The sequence below is a fragment of the Sinocyclocheilus anshuiensis genome, unplaced genomic scaffold, assembly GCF_001515605.1.
Source record: "Sinocyclocheilus anshuiensis isolate Anshui unplaced genomic scaffold, SAMN03320099.WGS_v1.1 scaffold224, whole genome shotgun sequence".
In the NCBI taxonomy this organism is placed as follows: Eukaryota; Metazoa; Chordata; class Actinopteri; order Cypriniformes; family Cyprinidae; genus Sinocyclocheilus; species Sinocyclocheilus anshuiensis.
In genome coordinates this window covers 1,275,226-1,294,851 of record NW_015558577.1, presented here as the reverse complement: position 1 = coordinate 1,294,851, position 19,626 = coordinate 1,275,226, and the positions used below count along the sequence as shown (strand labels likewise).

The 19,626-nt window shown below is 35.9% G+C and overlaps 1 protein-coding gene across 1 annotated transcript in view; it reads right to left on the bottom strand.

Moving 5' to 3' along the window:
- Positions 1-86: 86 nt before the first annotated feature.
- The window catches only part of LOC107679706 (adhesion G-protein coupled receptor G2-like), a 21,032-nt gene continuing 1,492 nt past the window's right edge, over positions 87-19,626 (bottom strand). The window contains exons 2-12 of the mRNA XM_016475335.1: positions 10,462-10,534; positions 10,230-10,374; positions 4,350-4,484; positions 4,101-4,226; positions 3,965-4,013; positions 3,785-3,885; positions 3,538-3,662; positions 3,195-3,463; positions 1,885-1,981; positions 1,480-1,760; positions 87-208 (exon numbers count right to left, since the gene is read on the bottom strand). Of these exons, the coding sequence (XP_016330821.1) occupies positions 111-208; positions 1,480-1,760; positions 1,885-1,981; positions 3,195-3,463; positions 3,538-3,662; positions 3,785-3,885; positions 3,965-4,013; positions 4,101-4,226; positions 4,350-4,484; positions 10,230-10,374; positions 10,462-10,534 (1,499 nt within the window). The 3' untranslated portion in view covers positions 87-110. The remainder of the gene's footprint in view (positions 209-1,479; positions 1,761-1,884; positions 1,982-3,194; positions 3,464-3,537; positions 3,663-3,784; positions 3,886-3,964; positions 4,014-4,100; positions 4,227-4,349; positions 4,485-10,229; positions 10,375-10,461; positions 10,535-19,626) is intronic.

The window sequence follows — 19,626 nt, the reverse complement described above, 5'->3', positions numbered from 1 at the left end:
GTTTAAGTGTCATTTTCATTAACCCAGGTGCATTTCTGTGGGTCAGCTGGAAGATGTCTTCTTGTAAAATCATGTCAGAGGTTTTAGTAAGAGAAATGAATGAGAGGACTTTATTTGGAGGTGTCCAGAGTGGATTTAGACTTGGAATGAGGTGTTTGCGCTCTGTTTTTCCTCGCTGTAGCACACATCCACACAAAGATGTAAAACCCTGTAAACAAACAAACATGATGCTTCAGTCCATCATTTTTTCAAAAAATGTTTTCAAAAAGTTTCCATTCCCCTTTTCTTTAGTCTTTACGTCACTGTATTCTTCTACTTCTACTTAACAGGGAAACAAAGAAGCCAACCTGTTGTATTTCACATCCTCCTAGACTAGTGCTGTGACTTCATAATAACCCTTGTTTTGACCCTAACTGTCTTTTGGTAGCAGAAAAAATGCTAGAGTTTCACATAATGGCGTATCATTGTGATGTGACTAATATTTCCTCCTCATTTTTTCCCTGCTCTTGTTCACCTGACCAGAACAAACCACCATGTGAAATCCCTTTATCTTCCAGAGTCAATGACATGACGATCATGACTTGAACACACCTCTTTTATGACAAGTATTACAATTAATTTGGTATTTGGGGGGGAGGGGGGGGGGGGGATACGATAATAATGATGAAAAAGCCTCATTAAAAGAATGAAACTCTGGAAAGAATAACATTAACTGATTTTTAGCAAAACGTCTTATTAATATTTGAAAAGTCATGTGATTTGACAAACAAGATCATGTGGTACAACCAACATGTGGAAAAAATAAAACTGGATATTACTTTTCAATTATAGACTCTTCAAAGACTTATCATAGTCATGAATTTATAATTAATGAAATTTGTAAAAATAAAAAGCATTTTACATTGAAAAATGTTACATTCACGTCTATTTAAGATGTGACGCAAATAGGTTATTACATTGTACCTAAGGAGGGGGGGGGGGGTGATACGATAATAATGATGAAAAAGCCTCATTAAAAGAATGAAACTCTGGAAAGAATAACATTAACTGATTTTTAGCAAAACGTCTTATTAATATTTGAAAAGTCATGTGATTTGACAAACAAGATCATGTGGTACAACCAACATGTGGAAAAAATAAAACTGGATATTACTTTTCAATTATAGACTCTTCAAAGACTTATCATAGTCATGAATTTATAATTAATGAAATTTGTAAAAATAAAAAGCATTTTACATTGAAAAATGTTACATTCACGTCTATTTAAGATGTGACGCAAATAGGTTATTACATTGTACCTAATGGTTACACCACATGACATTTCAGCGTCATTCATTTTAAACTTGGATTGAAAAACCATTTGAAACCAATATGAATATTAAGAGTACTGTGCATTTCTAAACTTGCATGGGTTTTATCACGAACACTCTAGTATGTCATTAACCCACATTTTCTCTCTTGTACCCCGAGTAAACCTACCTTGCATTGTGTTTAAGATGCAGAATAGGTAGAGTATCGGGTAGTTGATATATCCATAGCTGAAGAAGGCCAAGCCCCATGTTGTACCCACCAGACACATGAGGCCCAAAACTGTGCCAGCATCCTTCCAAACTTGCATCTTGTCATGCCTGTTGCCCACATGTCGTAGCCTAAGGATCTGTCTGGACACTGTGATTAGGATTGCTAAATTGAACAGGAATACGATGGAGAAGTAGAAAATGTTCACGCCATACAGGACGTGAGGGTCTCTGATCCAGCAACTGTATTGTATGAAAAAAGGTTGAGCAGCCTGTACTTCATACATACATTTGACAGGCAAAGTGTGCTACATAATTTAACTACATTTGTCTGTATGTAGTGCAAAGTTATAATGTAAAGACTTACATTTGATTTGTTGTATTCGTATCAGAAAATTTCATCTCAGTTATACCATACATGTTATTAACTGACAGCAAGCCACCAACAATAACTGCAGGGACTCCTGTCAAGAGGACAAGATCACAGGATGAAACAACACATTTCAAAGCTCAATTTTGATCACATTTGATTTTTTAAACATTATCCTTTCATCATATATGTTGTTCCAAACCTGTATGACATGTAAAGATATTTTGAAGAATGTTTTAACTGTTTTGTCCATTCAGTGGGCAACACTGGACCCTTACTGATCCTCATTGTAAAAAAAAAAAGCACGCACATACATATGACACATACTTTGAAACAATGTGAATTGTGAAAAACGCTATACAAATAAATTTGCCTTGACTTCACTTGACCAGTGGTTTAGAGAATGAATGGATGGATGACATTTTTCTAAATATCTTATCTTGTGTTATGCAAAGTAAAGAAAGGTTTGCAAAAACATGAATGTGAATAAATGATGACAAAACGTTTTTGTCACTTTTGAGTTGAAATAAGTTTCGGGAATTACAGCAAAAAGTGAAAGCTAGCTGAACAAGAGCAATCAACACAACTCCAGCCCTTCAGTAAACATCTTGTGCAGAAATCTGGACATTTGTAATAAATCCATCATTAAGATGTTTTTAACGTCAACCCATTGCTTTGAGTCTCTCTGTCCATATTTCTTTCTCCAGAAAAAATGTAATCTCGTATAAATCAGGAGAGAAATGTGCACAGATCAACCATCATTTACAATCGAAAACAGTCGAAAACAGCTCTGAACAAATATTAAGTTTGATTTTGATATGAGAGGACTACGGGGGATGACTTTTTTTCAGTGGAGGAGCATTATTATTATGGATTATTGACTAGTATTATTGACTGAAGAGAAGTTTGAAACACTTTAATGATTGAATTTGCTTATTAAAAACAGCTTTTTGTTTTACAATGGTGTTAGTTGATGGACTGGAATTGGCTGGATTGCTTGTGGATTATTGAGATGTTTTTATCAGCTGTTTGGACTCTCATTCTGGCGGCAACCATTCACTGCTGAGGATTGTAATGCTAAATTTCTCCAAATCTGATCTGATGAAGAACAAAACTCATCCACATCTGGGATGGCCTGAGGGTAAGTTTTGAGCACTTTTTTCTTTTGGGTGAACAATTCCTTTAAATTTCATTTTGAGATTCAAATTTTCATCAAGCATCCCTTGAATGCATCCTGCGTGTCTATTTTGGCTTCTATGGTTTTTTGTTTTTGTGCTACTTAAAAAAAAAAATGTTTTCATGCTCACCCCACCCAATCAGAGACAGCTTGACCATGTAATGTCTGATGTAAATGTTGAAGACTCTGATGAGAAGAAGGTAGAGGTGCAAGGCTTCAACAGCCATCCAGGTGAAAGAACACAGCAGGCTGTAGTGTATCGTCCCAGCAATAAACACGCACACTTCTTTCACAGTCAGTGTAGCGGCCCACTCGCTGAGCATGAAGCTCATGTTGAGGAGAAACAGAGCGCCGCTCAGAGACACGTGAATGCTGCTGGACACTTCTGCCCTTGCATTACTGCAAAATCACACATTATGTGAATCGAAGCACATATTCTGTACGCATTCTTATGAAAACAGAAGAAATGGCACCTGTTGAAAATGAATGACAAGACAGTGGTGGCAGAAAAGAACGTAGAGAGACCGCAGCCTACATAGCTGATGTACGACAAGATTTCCCATTGCTTTTCGGATATTGTTGAGTCATTCAAGCTGATCTATTCAGAGTTAATAAGGTGGACAAATGAGAGGGGAAGTGAACTTTAAATGGTATTAGCTGATTATTTTAAAGTGTTAGTTGAACTGAATGAATTTCATGGGTGGATATCTCAGAACTCACCAGAAGCACAGCAAAAGGGGTCATATGGTTACAGTAACACTCCACAACATTATCACTGATCGCAGTGGTGTTACAGCCATCCGCTTTCCAGGTTCCGTCTCCTATGTAACAGTAAACAAAGTTCATATGCGCCTCATACAGTATGTGCCTCATATAAGAAACCATTAACCAATAATGTACCGTTTTCATCATAGAATTGACAGGACAGGTTGTAGTTCTTTAGATATAACTACAAAACAGAAATAAATAAATAGCAGGACATTTTTGGGCAATTTGCGAATATTTAAAAAAAAATTGTATTCCAAGTTACACTTACAGATGTGTCGTTTGTGTAATTAAGTTTGAAGCTCATATTAAGTGGATTGATCAAATTTACAATGTCACGTTCAGGGACTTCAATCCGTATGACTTTGGAGGCAAACAATTTATTTCTCGCTTGAAACTGTAAAAAAAAAAAAAAGACAATAGGCTGATTTGTATATTTAAACTAACTGTAAATTTAAGAAAAATGTGTGACAATAACAAGTTTTCTAATCGCTATGACACTCAACAGAACAATACAGACATCATAAATGGGTGGGATTTGAACCTTTAAGTGCTGATCAGAATCGTAGGTAACTATGCCAATTTTGCTCTCATTCTCATTTTTGAAAGGCTCAACTGGGATCTGTGTATCAGCTACTTCATCATAATTTAATACCTTAAAAGCAAAAACAAACACACAAAAAAGTAGTCAGCATCTTTTACTTTCTTATATACATTGTTCTATACATTGTTATATATGATGTTAAAAATTAAGCTGCAACCAGATGTTATCAAAAACCTGCTGTAAGCCATTTCTTTTTAGCAATATCACACATAAAATGCAGTGGTGTGATGCAGTCAGGCCCTTTAATCCCTTTAAAATTGGGAAGGAAAAACGGATGCAAGAGTTGCGAAATGCCATTTCACTTTTTCAGTAAAAACAAATGCATTCAGGAAATAAATTAAATATACAGCAGCAATAAAATTATGCATTGCATCAAATGTCATTTCTGTCTGACGGAGATCGTAGGAGGCATTTGTCTTGATAGCCAGTTACTGCCTGCTAATGACGTAGTTCATTCTAAAGCCTGCTTTTAGTTTTAACCTTGGGTAAAGGAACTTTCACACTTGTGATTTAGTTAGTGGGGTTAGCACCATATTTTACCCAGGGTTATGCACTGACAACCCCACACTGAGGTGCCAAAATTGTACAGTGTGTAACAAAGCGGTGTTCGAGTGTTAATACTAGATGCTTTGCAACAGACAGCCAATGCATTGGACAGTCACGAAAACACTGTATATTGTATAAACAGTCGTTGCAGAAAATGTCAAAAGGTGACAGAAAATGCATCAGACGGAGAGAAGAAGACTGTTTAATTTATACCTTTATGCAATATGTGATAATATGAGGATGCAGTCAGGTCACATGCTGTGTTCATCCAAACACGTTAACCCAGGGTTTAGGAATGTACATGTCATGAAACGTCGATTTATGAATACCTAAGATTAATTGTTAACCCCGGGTAAATTACGATCAGTGTGAAACATGAATCAAGATAACCTAGGACTGTTGGTGCCGATAGCTTCGTGGTTAGTGTGCCAACGTATTGCGCAACTGTGCTTGCGGCGACCCAAGTTTGAATCCTGTCTCGAGGTCCTTTACTAATCCCGCTCCCCTCTCTCTGCCCGATACTTTCCTGTCATTTCTCTACTGTCCTATCCAATTAAAAGAAGCATAACCCCCCCCAAAATATAACTTAAAAAAGATAACTGTTTTTTCAGGGTTTAGAATGACCCAGGGTTAACTAATTCTAGTGTGCAATGCACAATATGGCAGGTCTTGTAAATTAAGTCATGCCTTCTAAATAAAAGAGACAAATGACAAAGTCTCTACGTGAAATTTGAGTCACATCGGTTGCTGTTACAAGCCCAGCTTCCCATAGAAATGATAGTCACGATGTGTCTCAATCAGCTCCCTATATGCCAGGAATCAGTACAGGTGTGTTTGAATTGCTGTTTATGCCCTGCTGTGCAGACATTGGTATCTCACTTGAAGCAGTGCATGTCAGTTAGGAATTTTCACGAATGGCGCTCTCAAGTCTGAGAGGTTTTCTGTTTGGTCACATGCCCACTATGGCGTATGCCATCAAAGTGCCACAGTAGCAAATCAAGAGAAGAGAACTTGGCCATGGTCAATTAGATCTCCATTAGCAGTTAGTGGATAAGGTCTATACAGAAACAAAATGGTCATTCCCAGTTAATGGGCAGGACAGGAGTTTTCCAAACACTTTGACCGCTCACTCCTAACCTCACCCAATGTTCGTGCAAATTTTGCTGTAATAAACATTCTAATTTGAATGAATGACTGTTCATGAATCTGTTCAGAGTCAGACTAACAGAAACATTTGCACGCCATCAGTGTGACATTTTTTTATGGGGAGGTTTTCCATTTTGTCACATGCCCAGAGCTGCTGTTATGAAACTATGACTTGGAGGTGCTTATGGACAGAGTACTTTGATAAATGTACATACTAGCATATTGAAAAAAATTGAAAATACATATTAGCATATGGGGTCTTAATGGAGACCCAATTGACCTTCTTTGAAATTGCTATTACTGACAACAACAAGGAGGTCCACTTAATGTTTATTTTGAAGTCAAACACACCTTATACCTTGCTTGCTTGGTTGATGGAGGATTTGTAAGTGTTAGCATTAAGCCATACCAAACTATATGGGTCTACCACTGGAGAATGTAATGGTTGCCGCTTTTTAACGCTATCTGATTGTAAGAAACAAAATGTATGAGACAGCTCATGTCATTTTATTGATAATTTGAAATATGTTTTTTAAATGTGAGTTTGGCAAAAAGAGACTTCAGTATTTTGACTTTTAAATAGATAAGACTTGGACTTGCATAACCAAAAAAGCTGATCGAAGGCATGGCTGTTGAATGAACTGACTTTCCTTGTTCCCTGTGTCTTCTCTGGACTTACATGTTGAAGTGTTTCCTGTGCTTTCTTTGTAGTCAGTTTGTAGTTTTTTCCCCCTTGATTAATCTCCCCAGGTGTGTCTTTTTATCTTGTTACCTTTTCAGCTTATTAGCCCTGTGTATATAGCCTCTCGAGCCTTTGGGACTTGGAAAATATTTCCGAGTCCAGGGACAGTTGACAGAAATGTCACTGACTTGATCACGAAAATGATATTCAGTATTTGCATGTGTTTTTAAGTCTTGTCCAGTACTTGAAGGCCGACGGGCACTGTGTGTGCACACAGAACCTGAACAGTTGGGAGAAATACGGATGTGTCAAAATATTTGATCTGTTTCAGGTCTTATTAAAGCAACATAAACCTGCTGCCGCTGACTGCATCATAAATGTTAACCAAACAACAAAAGAAAGAGAGAAAATCACTCACTACTCTGGACTGAATCACTTAAGTAACTTTAATAAGAATCATCTATATTTAATGTATACAATGAAGACTGTGCATTGTTTTATTTTTACATTTATTACTTCATTAAATGTTGGTAGTAGGTTATTTATGTAGTAGACTTTACTGTGTAGACCTGTGTGAAAAACTTAAAAAATTATTTCATTAGTATTTTTGATTAAAGGTGCAGTAAGTGATTTTTGAAAAACGCTTTTGGAAGAGAGTGCTCAATTTGAGTGCACAGCACGGACATTAGTAGATCGACTATAGATAGAGAGAGATGGCAGATAAAAAAAAGAGGAAAATATCAGAGAAACAAAACATTAAAAAGAAGGGTTACGATCAGGCACTGTTCCAGCGGTTTAGAGAACTCAAGGAGCGGGAAGGGCTTGAATCGGACGCCGAGGTTGCGTTGTTTCTTCTTGATAGGTGAGTAAGGTTGATTTGCTTTGTTTCACACAACTTATCCGTGTTGGCTTTTGTTTGAATATGCTTGTGTGTCATCTAAGGTTGATTTGCTTTGTTTCACACAACTTATCCGTGTTGGCTTTTGTTTGAATATGCTTGTGTGTCATCTTCATTGTTTCTGCGATCGTCGTTGCCAGGGATGTGCATGTACGTGTGTGGCGGAGATTTCAAAATAAGGGCGTGTTTGTTTTGGTGCTTTCAAACAGTGGCATAGCGTCTGGGCATGCAGGGTATGCAGGTGCATATGGGCCCAAGCAGTTTGGGGGCCCGCCGAGCTGGGGGGAACTTTTAATTGAAACAAGGGAACGAATAGAGCCCTGCATGGGCCCGGCCCTTGTCTAACAGCTTGTGAGAATTCTCGGCCCGAGTCCGGCTGGATACCGTGACTTTTTTCTCTCTCTCTTCCCCATTACACAGCTATTAAAATAGTTCAGTTTTGGTTTTTAATGGCAAAGTGGTCATATTTATTCTTGTTTCTTTTAAAGTTAATTTAGAAATATGTTTGGAACATTTCATGTTTGTTAAATTCAAGTTTCTGTTTTTTAAAGCAACGACCAAGCGGCAGCGGCAGACAGTGAGTTGAGCATTATGTTTGATCAATTTAGCCTTCTCAAACCAACACGACTTGCCTAAAATAAACAGACATAAAACACTTCATGCATTTCACAGTATTAATTTAAACATTTAACCTAGATAAATGAGGCGCCAGCGCGATCACTTGCATTATTATAATTTTTTTTTTATATAACAGTGGAAACTTAAAAATGCACCGTAATTTCTGCTCATAAAAGTAAGAGTATACATCATTCGGAACTGCAAATGGTCTACTTGTATTTGGGTGCACTCACAATATCAACAAAACCTTGTGCTTTTGTAAAATAAGGAATACAAATGCTTTCTGATGCGCTTTTCCTCGTCTCTGTCTTGAGCAGGAGCGCCTCACAATGATGAACTGAAACTCAGCGAATACTTGCCTTACCGACATGATAAATATATCTATACAATGCTTTACATTACTATTTTAAAACGAAATAATTCAAATCGAAAACAAAAACTCTTTCATTATGTAATCCGTGCATTTCTCTCTAAAGGCATGTCCAAAGAAGAGATGGCGAGTCAGGTTCATTAATTTTCACAACATTGACTCAGAAAACATTAGTTTATTAAAAAATAATTCAAATATCCCCTCACTATTTTTTACTTTTTTGTTTGTTTTTTATTTTATTTTTTTGTTTTTTGGGCCTCTGTGCCAAAATTGTGTTTGCATTCAGTAGCCTATACCGCAGCATTTTTGTGCCACGTTTAAAAATAACTAAATAAATAAGATTAACGTCATAATATTTTAAGAATAAAGTCAAAATTACGATAATAAAAACATGTTATTTTGCTTGAAGTTAATGTGAAAATTCCACCTATAGGCCTACTCCTCCAAAAAAAAAAAAAAAAAGAAAGTCTGTGGCATCCGTCATACAAATTTTTTGCATATGGGCCCGGGGCTGACTCGCTACGCCACTGCTTTCAAATATCAACATCATTTGGCACAATTCGCTTAGTGAACCTTTAATATATTTATTTAACCTTTTGCTTTTAATGAATAATTAGACTATTTACTTCCTTTCAGCTTGAGAAAGTTTTACTTACATTAGTTTAGCATTATTTTTGGCTGTTGTTTCGAAAATATTATTATTTTTTAAAATATAGTGGCAGCTTCTAACTTCAAAGAAAAATATTTTTATAACATCTTTGCTTAAATAGTTTTTATGGGTCCAAAACCGCCTTGGGTGTGCGTTATTTTCTAATAATTCAACGGCCCTTCATCAATTATTCCTTGCATAATGTCATTTATTAACTAATTATTATTAAAACAGTTGTGAGTTGGCTGTGAGTTATGGAAAGCATATGGTTTTTATACACAGTGTGTGCCATTGTAAAGACTAGGCTTATCCCTCACAGCCTAATTTTCATCCAAGAAAAAATTCTAAATGCCGTCTACCCTGTCTAAGGTCTAACTATTTGTCATAAAAAACCCCCAAACATCCAGCACAGCCACAATCAGAGATAAGAGGTACATTTTCTGCTCTTCATGTCTCATTCACCAAGCTGTGTTCATCCTAGTTTGTCTTATTTGCCTGTTTTGTTTAATAAATCATCCTGCAACTAGATCCACGTTTCCTCCTGTTGTCACTTCTGCTTCCCGGCATCACAGCAGCCATATTAGCAATGCCTTTGAGCAGCCATTTTGGCCATGCAAGACCAAGTTGCTAAGTACTCTCGTATTTTTGTGAGATTTTTAAATGCTTTTTCTTTAAACCAAAGTTTGTAATGATATGATTCACCACAGAGCTGCTTAGTTTGGTCAATGCTTTAGAAGACTTCAATTTGAAAATGTTTAAGTCCCTATGGACAAAAATGAAAAGGAGAAATATTTCCAAGGGAAGAAATCATTTACAGCAGTTTAGTAGCTAACAGAATTATGTCAGCTTGGACTTTTGGCATAAACAGTATGGGGCAAGAGTCTTACCCCTGGAGCGGCGATTTGTACAAAATCATTTGTCGTGCTTAAATTCATCTTAACCACAATGATGGAAAGATCCTCTTGATAGTAGGTCTTGGATTGCTCAGAATTATTAATATTTATAATGCCATGGATGGCTTTCTTTTCCACACTGCAAAAAGGTTAGATAAAAACAAGAAGCAAAAAAGTCTAAGCAGTGTTTCCAACCCTGCTCTTGTAGACCGCCACAAAACCGCACATTCCCTGATCAAACACACCTGATTTATCGTTAGGTGCTTCCAGTAACAGGGTTTGGAACCTCTGAATGTCCACTGAAAGAATTGTGCATTTTAAAATCTTTAACAAGTTTATATTTACCTAATGTAGGTATCCAGAACAGCTTCATGAAAGATCACATCTTTGCACATTGTTTTAATATTGAGAATGTTTCTCATGTCTTTTGGCATATACATTTTTTCCGCTTTCTTTTTCAGGAGCTTACTTATGTCACCAGGCAAGCAATCTACCACAGTACATTTGGATAATGTGTCACCTACAGTCATAGATGACAGGAAAAGTTAACGTCCTGCGAACCACCAAGGTATCATACTCAATGCACATTCCTTATAAAGCAGTAACTGGTTAAATTCAATGGAAGAAAATAAGTCTTGCTTACGTATGCTGAAGTCAACTCTTGTGTTATCCTCATGATTTATTTCCAGGTCAAATGTTTTTGGTTCTGTGAAATTTTTGATTTGACAGAAATCGTAATAGGAGCACTCAATATAACATGAATTTGTTGTTGAATTACAACGCAACTCTTCTGCAGTTTCCAAAACGGCAATGTTGCGTCCAGATGTAAATGAGATTCTCATCTCCATTGCCTTATTTGTTAGTGTTAGATGTACTTGACATGACAAAGGGAAAATACATAATTAGAGAATGAAATGTAAGTGTTTTAAAGAGCTTATCATTTATAAGTTCTATTGTAGGGGAGACCGGGGCTAGTTGTCACACAGAGAATTTGTCATTATGGGTTATCTGTCTGTAAAGCCTTAAAAATACAGTCTATGTCACAACACTTCAGCCTGTGATTCTTATTAATTGAGGGTCATGTTTCAGGATCTCTGACACTTCGTACTTCTAGAGACTCTGGAAGTTCTGGAAAAGCTGGCACTGGAGACTAAAGGGTTCCTGATGGTTTAATTCTTGGTTTAACACACCTAATTTTTCACCTACGTAAATGTTTAACGTCTTTTGCATTTAATATATTTTCTTTTCAATTTGTTTTTGTGACTATTGTCCCAATGAGCATGTCTTATCCAATAGCCAGACCTTAATCTTACGATTTCCGTAGTATTGCTTCCTTCTCATGGGCATTTAATAATTTTGGACTTTTTTTCATTGTGTCAACTCTCTTGATGTTTTTGGCCCATTTTACTTGTAAAAGAAAACCTGCTTAATAATTATGCACATCTGAACATAAGGCGTTTTTCACTTGACTGCAAAAAAACAACAAAAAAAACAGTATTTACTAAGGTTAATGTGGTTCGTAATCAGATACAAATGGAAATAGATGAAAAACTCTGGCATGCATTTAGACAAGTATCACTCATGTCAGGATGGGATGGGGATGGGTCACAGGTTGTTACAATTTTACAGGTTGTAATTTTTGTAACATTTATAAAAATGAATCTTTTAGTTACATTTTTATAATACTGTATAATACTGGAAATCCTATAATAGTTCAAAAAAGATTTGAGTTTCAAAAATAAAGCTACCTAAAAGAACTATTCAGTGAAGTCAGAAGCCTGAGGACCAGCCTTGGTCTCCCCTGTATCTATTTATCTATTTATGTGTCTGAATGAGAAGGTCTATGGAAATTGTATGCAAATATTTTCCTTATTAGAACAAAAGCAGAGTATCGAAGTACAAATTCTGAACACAAGGAAATCAAGTATTTAAATAAAGAAAGTGTTACTTATTTCAGGAAGAGGGATTTAACCATTTACTACCTCTTTGAGCTTTAATAATTGTTTGTAGTTAAACTAGCAATGTGAACCATTTTAATATAATTAAATTTATTTTTTATAAGAAGGTAAGTGCTTTCAATAGTTACTCTTGTTGCATTCTCCAGCATCCAGGCCATAAATCAGGATCAGAAGTAGAAGAAGTGACATATCTTTAGCTCTCAGGGACATCTTAGGATTTATGGAGGTAAGAATACAAGGAAATGACATAATTTGATCAAATAGCTTTGCTCATGTAGAAAAATACCCCAAAATTAACCATTTACATCTATTTTAATACAATACAAGACATTATATTGTACTTTAACTGTCACCCCCATGTTTTGAACATAGACGTGAAAGTGCACTATCCAAACTTAAATAGTTGTAATTCATGAATGAAAACATTTTGAAAAATGATTTGGAAGTTTCGGTTACACTTTACTTGAAGGGGTGTGCATAAGACTGACATGACACCTTCATAATCATGACATGACACATGTCATGAATATGAAGGTTTTTTATGCATGTTTATGACAACTGACATTAAGTGTCATTCGCTCAGTTATGTAATTTTTAATGCAAAGATGACATTGTTTGAGATGTCTTTGTTATGGGCTATGGTTAGGGGTAAGGGTAGGGGTAGGGTTAGGTCAAATAATGTCATATTTGCATTAAAAATGACATAACTGAGCGAATGACACTTAATGACAGTTGTCATAAACATGCATAAAACCTCCTCATATTCATGACATGTGTCATGTCATGATTATGAAGGTGTCATGTCAGTCTTATGCACACCCCTTCAAGTAAAGTGTTACTGAAGTTTCCAGTGTCCGATTTTAAAATGGTTTGAGGGGGATGAATTTGGAGGTTTTAAGCTTTAAATTGATATATAATTTATGATGATTTCTAAAGCGTGACAGGGAAAAAGGCAACAACAACAACAACAAAAATACTTTTTGTGACAGGTCAGAACTTGTTGAGGTGCACTCTTGTCATGAATTAATCTATTTATACAGTCCCTACATAATTTGTAACAAAAAAGAGGTAAAATATCTATTCAGGAGTCTTGGACCTTTCCAACGATATACAGTCTGTCATGATTAGATTAGGATTTATTTGTAATGTAGTGAAGTAAACTTTACTTTTAACAGTTTAGACTAGAGGTTAAATAACTTATCTCTTTAAATAACTTAATTATAAGAACACTCCAAAATGATCCTAAAATAACCTACTTACCTTTGTTTTCCTAGCAGGTCGAAGTGGTGACAGCTCTGTATGGGAAGTTCAGAACTCACACTGAGAGTTGATCATCAGCCATACTCAAATGTTGTGGCTTCAGGTATATCCAATGAGCTCTACTGACAGCAGAGCACAACGACAAGCCTTGTCAGCACTTTGTATTTATGACTATTATGACATTAATAACAATAATAATAATATGTTTAATTTATATAGCGCCTTTCCCAAGCTCAAGGACGCTCTACAAGGTACACCAAAGCAGCAAATATTGATTACAAAGAAACAATTTCATTGGACATTTGCCCAATTCAGTTACAAATAATGCAGTTGCATATAACACAGATTATGTAGTAAAGACAGAAACAGAAAACAAAACAGACAAATACACAATGTAAATTAGTGATAGTGTTGATTAAACAAATAAGTTTTAAGCTTTGATTTGAATTCACTGAAAGAGGTGACTGTTCTGAGTGCCAGGGGAATTCCAAAGTTTGGGTGCAGTAACAGAGAAGGTTAACATTACATAACAGACTGTGGTTCACCGCCTCTGTTAAAGGAATAGTTCACCCAAAGATTTTACACAAGATGTAGATGAGTTTGTTTCTTCATCAGAACAGATTAGGAGCAATTCAGCATTACATCACTTGCTCAGCAGTGGATCCTCTGCAGTGAATGTGTGCCGTCAGAATAAGAATCCAAACAGCTGATAAAAACATCATAATAATTAACAAGTAGGGGAGAGCAGGGCACAAAGTAACACTTTTTGACTTTCTCAAATTGTGTAAATCCAAATGGGGTTCAGAGTATAATTTTTTTATCCACAGTAATTTCACACCTGTCTAGTACAAATATGTCGCTTTGTTTCATAATTACAGTGTATACGTTTTTCTTTATTTACCCTCAAAAATTGGAAGTGAAATGTGACAACATGCCCCGTAGGTGGGGTACATTGTAACATCTGAGGGGCACGTTGTAACTTGACCATATGACATCTTAAAATGTTATCTGGGGCCGGTTGCATAAACCGCTTAGACTAGACTTAAAAAGTTAGTCATCTAATTTTTTTCTAATTTTTTCATAATTTCTTAAAGTCAGTTATAAAAAGGGAGAATGGTCTCATCTGAATCCAAAAGGTAAGTTTGATTACCTGGCTAACAACTAGTTGGTCAAACTAGTTCTTAAGACACAGTCTTAACACAGAGGCTATGTTTATGCAACTGGCTCCTGATCGCATGAAAAAAATATACAAGACAAACTAAAATATTTTGTCAATGAAATAAAATAATGATTTATTTCAAATAAAATAATGGCGTTTTTTAAGAATTAAAAATAATCTGATTTTGGAGTTTGACAATGCACACATTGCAACAATGCTTGGGACGGCCCACTTAAACGAGCCAAAATGCTTTACATGTCTTGAAATAATCATTTCTTAACACTAAACATTGACTGTCAGTCTTTATTCACCTGTTTCTCGTCGTTTATCATTAAAATTTATTAAAGTACATAGTGTGAATTACATCGCTAATGTCATAGAATAGCACATTGTAACGCAGTGTTACAACGTGCCCCATCTGCGCAACTGGAATTTAAAACCGGTTACTGTCTTCTGCTAGTTAGCGAAGCATTAAAAAATCATCTAAACTGATAAATAACAGATTGGAGATTAAAATAATAGCAGATTTGTCTAATTTTAAATGAGTAATAATTTAATTTAAGCCAGAAATATAATTTTACTATGGCAAAATACATTTTCAGCGATATCTTCAAAAGACTTTTGAATTTTGGCGCACTTTTTTTCTCTATATGTTGATATGGTAACTAGTAAATGCTGTAAATTGTTATGCTAGCATGTGTGGAAATATTTAAACCATGTGTGTTACAATTTACCCCGCCTTACTTTCTAATCCACACGACTCCAGTCGATCAATTTTCTTATGAAGTGCAAAGCTGCATTTGTAAGAAACAAATCAGTCATTAAGGCATTTTATATTAAAGCATCGCTTCTGGCCATACTACCAGTCTATAATCCATAATAACGCTTCCTCAGGTGAAAACGTCCATCCCTTGTTGTCCTCTCACATCAAAATCCCCAACATATTTGTTTAGAGCTGTTTTGGACTGTTTTCACTTGTAAACAGTGCTTGATCTGTTCACATTTCTCTCCTGATTAAGACGAGATTACTTTTTCACTGGAGGAAGCACTATTATGGAAAAAGGACTCATATTTTAGCCTTCAGTGGATTGCTTACATGTGGATACTGTGATGTTTTTATCAGCTGTTTGGACTCTCATTCAGAGACTGCAGAGGATCCATTGGTGAACAAGTGATGTAATACTACATTTCTCCAAATCTGTTCAGATGAAGATACAAACTCATCTTGGATGGCCTGAGGGTGGGTAAATTCCTTTAAAAGCAAGCATTTATTTGTGATTATAAGGTTGAGAGATTTATTGACCACCACTGGATCACTAGAGCTTGTAATTAGTTGGGGGTTTAGTAGAGATGGTAGAGTTAGTCCTGGTCTGGGGTTTGGATATGTAGAAAGATATATACAGTATATATATATATATATATACACACACATACTGTTTACAATATATACTGTTTTCACCACTTTGCTTGTTTTGTGTGCTCTAGATGGCTGTCAGTCTGTGCATTAGTGGTGGGAATTTTTCTGTATCTCTTGACCTTATCAGGTCTGGTCTTTACCACCTCTGACATGCTGCAGCTTATTCTGGTTAACAAACACCCACTTAGACAGGAAGATTGTCAGACAGACTGTGATCAGTGACAATATGTTTAGTTCATATGCCATTTGAGGTAGTTCTTGGCAGTTTGACAATGTACTTTTAGTTTCGTATGCAGTATGCAATAGACATTTATGGCACAGACTGAGAATGGCCTGAGAATGTGCCATTTGACACTGAGATGTAGGCTAAATTCAGACTAGCATATTAATCTTCTGGCATTTCTGGCATTGTAAGAGTAGTGTACAAGTGGCCTATGCTGTTTCAATGTTAGGGTAATGCTTACTTTATCCTCCACTGTTAGTGACAAAGGACAGCCTTTATGAGTCCTTCAGTCATTTACTCAAAAACACAGCTGTGTTGATCGGAGACACTCAACAGATGATCGTGCTTTGGCTTTTGTTTGAAAGGGTTTCAATGAGACTTGATGATGAGAACTTCATGTTTGCACAAGATCTGTGTTCGCATATAGCCTTATTCACAACAGAAAAAAGAGGTTTTCTGCTTGTATCTAGTGGTAGCCATTGTGTTTCACTGAAGTCATTCATTGAAGTCAGAAGCCTGATGACCCACATCGGTCTCCACTGTCAACCTGTTTGCTTCATTATGGAAATCCAGTACAAATATTTTCCTTGGAGCAAAACCAAGGCACCAAAGCATAAATTCTGAATACAAGATATTCAAGTATTTTCTTATTTCAGGAAGAGCTCATTTTTTACCTCTTTGTGCTTTTGCAAATGTTTAGTTAATTATTTAGAAGAAAGTAAGCGTAAAACGGTTCGGTTGCTAACAAGCTTCACAATATTATAATGGAAAATTATCTTTCTGGCATCCCATCTTGATTGTCAAAAATCAGTCATTTGAATTATTTTTTTTGTACCCAGAACTAAATATGTTGGAAATTATAATCATTAGAATGAATCCGATGCAAATTGTTAATGGCAACATTTGAATGAATTTGCCTATTGCCCATTGGTTTTTATGAATAATAATTCTGCCATATAGGCCGTTGTCATTCAAAATCTGTACGGCTTTTTTCTATCTATATTTGATATGAAAATACTCCTTGTGACATCCCAGATGTATAGACTTTCTTATTCAAATGAACACAACTGAAAATAATACATTTGTGAGTCTCTATGTTGTGAGGGATTATAGGTTCTGAAATGATGATGCTCCAAAAAACACAAACAGTAGGTAAGTCTGAAAAATACAAATATTTTAAACCTATTAACTATAATCCATGGCTTTTCCCATTCCATTTTGGGTAATTGGGTAATATATGAATTGTTTTGCATTTTGTATACTTTGATAACTTGATGTTATCTTTATTTGATAATATTCTTGGTGGTTTAGTGGGTAAGGTAACACTTTCTACTTCCTAACTGTAGTAAGGCAACCCTGCAATCTCTATGACATATGTCTATGATCTGATTTAAAGCGAAATATTTTCATTTTCAAACAATGATTTACAAGTCAACTTTCGACAATGTAAGAAGATGTTGTTTCCTTTATCAGCCACTAGATGGCACTAAAGACGCATTTTCATTAATTATTGCCATCGTGCATGCCAGTGTTCCTATATGTTTCACTTTTTTTAGTGTTGATTTTATTCTAACCTTCTTGGGTGCAAAATGTGATTCTACCTTTGGGGAAAAACAACAACAAGGGAAACTAGATGAGTAAAGTTCGCAGACGAACTTTGAAGTTGGCTTGAGAAAGCCTTGTCTGAAAGTTTGAAATAGTTTTGAAAAGCTTAAAGTTCAATTTTAATTGTTGAAACTGAAGTTTGGGACAGAGTGGCAACACACATGTTTCTAGCATGAATTAGCATGTTGCTAGCATGATTTACCATGAATTAACACGTCACTAGTGAGATTTTACATGAATTAGCATGTTGCTAGCATGATTTAACATGTCTTTAACAGTTGCTAGCATGTCTATAGCATGTTTCTAGCATGATTAGTATGTTTTTAGCACGATTAGCAAGTTAATAGCATGTTGGTAACATGTTTATAGCATGATTAGCATGATTCTAGCATGATTAGCATGTTACTAGCATGTTTCTAGCATGATTATCATGTTAATAGCATGTTGCTAGCATTATTAGCAAGTCACTAGCATGTTTCTAGCATGATTAGCATATTAATAGCATGTTGCTAGCATGTTACTATCATGTTTCTAGCATGATTAGCAAGTCACTAGCATGGTTCTAGCATGATTAGTATGTTACTAGCATGTTGCTAGCATTCTGCTAGCATGTTTCTAGCATGATTAGCATGTTACTAACATGTTTGCTAGCATGTTTCTAGCATGATTAACATGTTACTAGCATGTTGTTAGCATGATTAGCAAGTTACTAGCATGTTGTTTGCATGTTTCTATGCTAATACAGTTAAAACCAGTTAAAACCAGTTGATTCAGTAAAAAAAACAGCTACAAACCAGCTTCTAACATGTTGTTAACATGATTAGCAAGTTACTAGCATGTTGTTTGCATGTTTCTATGCTAATACAGTTAAAACCAGTTAAAACCAGTTGATTCAGTAAAAAAAACAGCTACAAACCAGCTTAAAACCAGCTAAACCCAGTTGATTCAGTAAAAACCCAACTAAAACCAGCTTAGGCTGGTTGCCTAGTCTTAACTGGTCTTTTAGTAGGTCTCACAGCTTGACCAGCTAAGACCAGCTTGACCAGCTAAAAAGTTGCCAAAACCACTTTAAAACCAGCCTGGGAGATCAGCCAAAGCAGCCAATCAGCTTAGGCTGGTTTTAGCTGTTTTTTTCAGTAGGGAGTTTTTAAGCTTTGCTATGGCAGTAGACAGCTTAAATACACCATAAGTCTCATTTTATAAAAGTTTTCACACCCTCAATGAAAGTCTATGAGAGTTTGGCCAATTTAAGCATCCATAAACAACGCAAAACACTGGCATTTTGAGTTTCTGCTAGTGATTCCTATAGAGAAAAATCACTTCCTGCCCTCCAGCTGCATTTCGGCGTCATCAGTGACGTCATGTGCAAACAACCTATTAGTTTAAATGGATTAGAAATAGTACATAGAAGGGAAGCTGCATTTAGTCTCAATGGATTCTGGGAGTTTACATTTGAAAGTTTGATAGCTGGAGTTTGAATAGTCTTGGCTCATCTGAACATTCCATCAATGTAAGTCTATGAGATTTTAGGTGGTTTTGATAGTCTGGTTTACGAAAACCATAAGTCGGATCAGTTAGAAAAGATATAGCATATCGAGTCAGACCAGTCTGAAGGTCTGACCCGAGTTTGGTGTTTGTAGCTTGAAAGCTGTAGGAGGAGATAGTGTTTAAATTTTGGCTCAGAGGAATAATAATAAGTTTAAAGGGGTCATATGATGCAATTTCAAGTTTTCCTTTCTCTTTGGAGTGTTACAAGCTGATTGTGCATA